At 40.3% G+C, this 3,814-nt stretch overlaps 1 protein-coding gene and 1 long non-coding RNA gene across 2 annotated transcripts in view; one reads left to right on the top strand and one right to left on the bottom strand.

Annotated features, from left to right (window-relative positions):
* Positions 1–3,814, top strand: part of LOC140330431 (uncharacterized) — a 64,611-nt gene that overhangs the window by 41,273 nt on the left and 19,524 nt on the right. The window lies entirely within an intron of this gene.
* LOC140332206 (NXPE family member 3-like) overlaps positions 1–3,814 on the bottom strand; it is an 18,228-nt gene that overhangs the window by 2,624 nt on the left and 11,790 nt on the right. The window contains exons 3-4 of the mRNA XM_072413480.1: positions 2,345–2,815; positions 284–504 (exon numbers count right to left, since the gene is read on the bottom strand). Of these exons, the coding sequence (XP_072269581.1) occupies positions 284–504; positions 2,345–2,815 (692 nt within the window). The remainder of the gene's footprint in view (positions 1–283; positions 505–2,344; positions 2,816–3,814) is intronic.

Here is a 3,814-nt window from a genome sequence, read left to right as displayed (position 1 = left end):
TCTTCCAGCTACAAAAGTAAATGAATTCTATCTGACTTGCATGTATTTGGTCTTACCGGAAATGTTCCTCTGGGGTAGGACATTGAGGGTTGGCAGTGTTGATGAAATCATCTGATCGGTGACTGAGCTGTGAAGGACAGGTGAGGAAACAAACGTGAGATGAATGGAATCACTGAGATTTTTTTATACACACACATACGGTTAGTTGTCAGCTTTGACTGGAATGTCCCATACATAAGGCTGTATATAAGATCTTTTTACAACATTTTAAATGAGCACTTACCTGTGTAGAAACTCTTGCTGCACGGAAGTATAGTCAGCATAACGACCACCTGAGGAATGCGCAAGGTAAGCACTGCAGGGGAAGCCCTTTGGACGCTCACAGAACCATTCCTCCTCTGTGTTTGGGTCCCGATAAGAACACACATCCTGTCCAGAGGGCCGAATATTACAAAAAGCTTTGGCCATGCTACCATTATGGTAGAAAAATCCATAGTAAATGATCTGAACAAAGAAAATAGAAATCGCATTATTCTCATTTATGTCATATTTCCACAAATTCTCACCAGACATTTTATTGGGTACACCCATTCAAATACTTGCCAATGCAAATATATAATCAGCCAATCACATGCATTTCAGCATGTATACATTGAGATGAACAAATTGAGCATCAGAATGCTGATGAATGGTGATTTCAGGAACTTTAAATGTGGTATGGTTGTTGGTGCCATATAGGTGAGAGTATTTCTCAAGCTACTGATCTGCTGGGATTTTCACCTACAACCATCTGTGGGGTTTTCAGAGAATGGTGGGAAAAAGGGAAAATAGGCAGCAGCAGTTCTCTGTATTTAAATGTGTTATTGATGGCTACCAGCTAATAGAAAGGCCACAGGAACACCAATAACCTCTCATTACACCCAAAGTCTGTGGGAACATTTAGATAGTAGGGTCAGAATTTGGTGTCAACTACATGAGAGCATGGATCCACCCTGCCTTGTTTAATTAATTTGATTGTTGGGTATGTAATGGTGGTGGTTGTTGGGGGGGGGCGGGGGTTTCTTGGCACTTTGAGTCCCTTGTACCTACTCATCATTATTATCGCAGTCAACCTTAGTATTAATGCTGACCATATCCATCCCATATCCATCCCCATATGGCTCCAGTGTCTACATCTACTGATGGCCATTTCCAACAGGATATCACTTCTTCACAAAGCTTCATCCCAAATCATCCCAAACTGGTTTCATGGAGTCACATGGACTCAGATGGCCTTCACATTCACCAAATCTTCATTCAATAGTGCACGTTTGGGATGTGGTGAAATGGGAGATTCCCATGATAGATGTATCACATGACAAACCTGAAGCAACTGCATGATGCTATCATGTTAATTTGGAGCAAAAACTGGTGCAGAAAAAAAAACAAATTTTAAGGACCATATGACTCAACAGAGGTTGTCACTGGTCACATGGAACCAGTCTGACTCTGTGTAAAGCAATGGAAGATAGGCATCAAATGGTTATAATAGCATAACATTCTGAACATGTGATAACAGGAACAGACAAGTAAACAAAAACATAATTTTAAAAGGTTGCAACATTTTTTTTGCAAATAGTAACTAAAAACTATTGATTATATTTTTTTAATTGAAGCAGAGATACAAGTTCCAGCATATATTTGGGTCCAGAGTTGAGTTCTGTTGCTACTCTGCTAGCTCCAGAACCTGAAAGATACCACCTTTAGCCTGACAACTGCAACCTTAAAGTCAGATGCCTAAACCCTATTCTGGATTATGACCGGAGAGCCCTATGTGTTTCTGGGCAGCATGGTGGCCTTTGCAGCGCTGGGTCCCAGGTTTGGACCTCGACTAGGACACTATCCGCATGGAGTTTGCAGGTTCTCCCCATGTTTGCGTAGGTTTCCTCTGAGTACTCTGGTTTCCTCCCACATCCCAAAAACATGCAGTTAGGTTAATTGGTGCCCCTTCAAATTGACTTTAGACTGTATTAATGACATATGACTATGGTAGGGCCAATAGATTGTGAGTTCCTTCGAGGGACAGCTAGTGACATGGCTATGGACTTTGTACAGTGCTCCGTAATATGTCGGCGCTATATAAATACCGTATAATAATAATAATGCATGTTTTCTTGCACTAAAGCATCACAAACTGCTATACAGAGTGAGGCCTCTTTCTTCTACCCAACACAAGCAAAGACAGCAATAAAAAGAAAACCAAGATCAACATCAAATCTTTGCCTAAATTATACAACAATCTTAAGAAAGAGAACTGCTGCATATAACTCTGAATGAAATAGAAGGGATTACTGTGATCTATTACCTTGAAATCATGGGTATCTCTCTTTGCCTTCAGGATGGCGATGGCCTCACTGGAATGGACGAGTGAGATAGAGATCTGACAAATCCCGGGCCATGGAAGGGGAAAGGTGACAGTGTAACTTCCATTTCTGTGGTCGGTGATGGAGCCGGTTACTCCTGCTTTCAGCCCTGGAGAGTGCAGTTTGGCCTGAAAATAATCCCCCCCATAGGTTTTGGGGTTACCATAGTGGTCACGTGCTCTGATAAAAACCTTTGTAAGTTCTCCAACGTGGTATGTTGTCTGCGGGTCTATTAATGTGCACTCTGTGGTCTTTGGGCTGGTGGATGACATGAAACTAGTAGAATTTGGAGGTTCTGGCCATTCAAGGAGTTGTAGAAACTTTTGGAACTCTTTTTCTTTCTGGGACTGAGGACCTTCAGAAGGAGTGGGAGACGATTTCCAATTACTTGCAGTTAGTAACTGATATCGTACCTGTAAGGAAAAACAATGATACTTATTTCCAAAAATGTAACCTGAAAGGAGCAGATAATCATCTAGGTAGATGCATGGTGGAGAAAGAGGGCCCAGCAACAGTGTTGAGGTCCTGGAGACATGGACAACCCTATAGCTTATATTCAACCCCAGGACTTTACAGGCTAGTTGCTGGCCAGGAAAGTTTCAGTGGGTGGAAAACTCAGGCTGGATTCTGCTCTGCAAACTTACTCTACAGATGAATTGATTCTACCCTGGTGTGCTGTTGGTTGGATCACCTACACAATAACTCTAATGTAAGGAGACCTTCTCTTTGGGGAGGATTAATGTAAGGAGGTATTTACAGTGACCATTCCTGGTAAAGAGCCCTAAACATGCCTAAATAAAAATCCAAGTTTTTCGATTTCCTTTCACAAGATTAGTTCATTTCTGCAAAGAGAATTTTCATCACATTCAGTACCCTAGATGACATAACCCTTGCAAGGTGATATTTAACCTCGGTAAGTGAGCAGCCTAAACTCTTTTAGTGTATTACCCCCTTGGTGTTTTTATTGGATAAAATATATTTATTGTGGTTCATGGAAAAAAAGTTTAAACACGGCTTTAACAAAATATATAAGTAGAGCATTAAAAATGACAATTGTTTGATATGAAATTGAGACTGCTAATATGTAAAGAAAATATGAAGAAAATGGTTTCTAATTGTTAGAAGACAAATAAGAGAGGACAAAGTAAATCTCAATATTTCAGAGGGGGATAAAGTTAAGTAAAGTACATCTGTGACTGGTGGAAGCACAGGAAGCAACATTTGAATTTCATTGATTTTGTCAAGTGGTATTGAGAATTTATATAGAAATGGGAGGGTCCTTCTCTAAGATTCTATATAGATAACAATTTGTGTGTTGAAAACAATTCTGAAGATTTTGTCTTGCAGTTAGGTTGAGAGTAGAGATAAAGCTTTCCCAGAAAGTTAACCCTCTGTTCTTTTTGCAGGTAAAG

This window comes from Pyxicephalus adspersus, chromosome 5 (assembly GCF_032062135.1).
Source record: "Pyxicephalus adspersus chromosome 5, UCB_Pads_2.0, whole genome shotgun sequence".
NCBI classification, from domain to species: domain Eukaryota; kingdom Metazoa; phylum Chordata; class Amphibia; order Anura; family Pyxicephalidae; genus Pyxicephalus; species Pyxicephalus adspersus.
The sequence above is the reverse complement of the archived record's forward strand: the minus strand, read 5'-3'. Positions and strand labels throughout refer to the sequence as shown.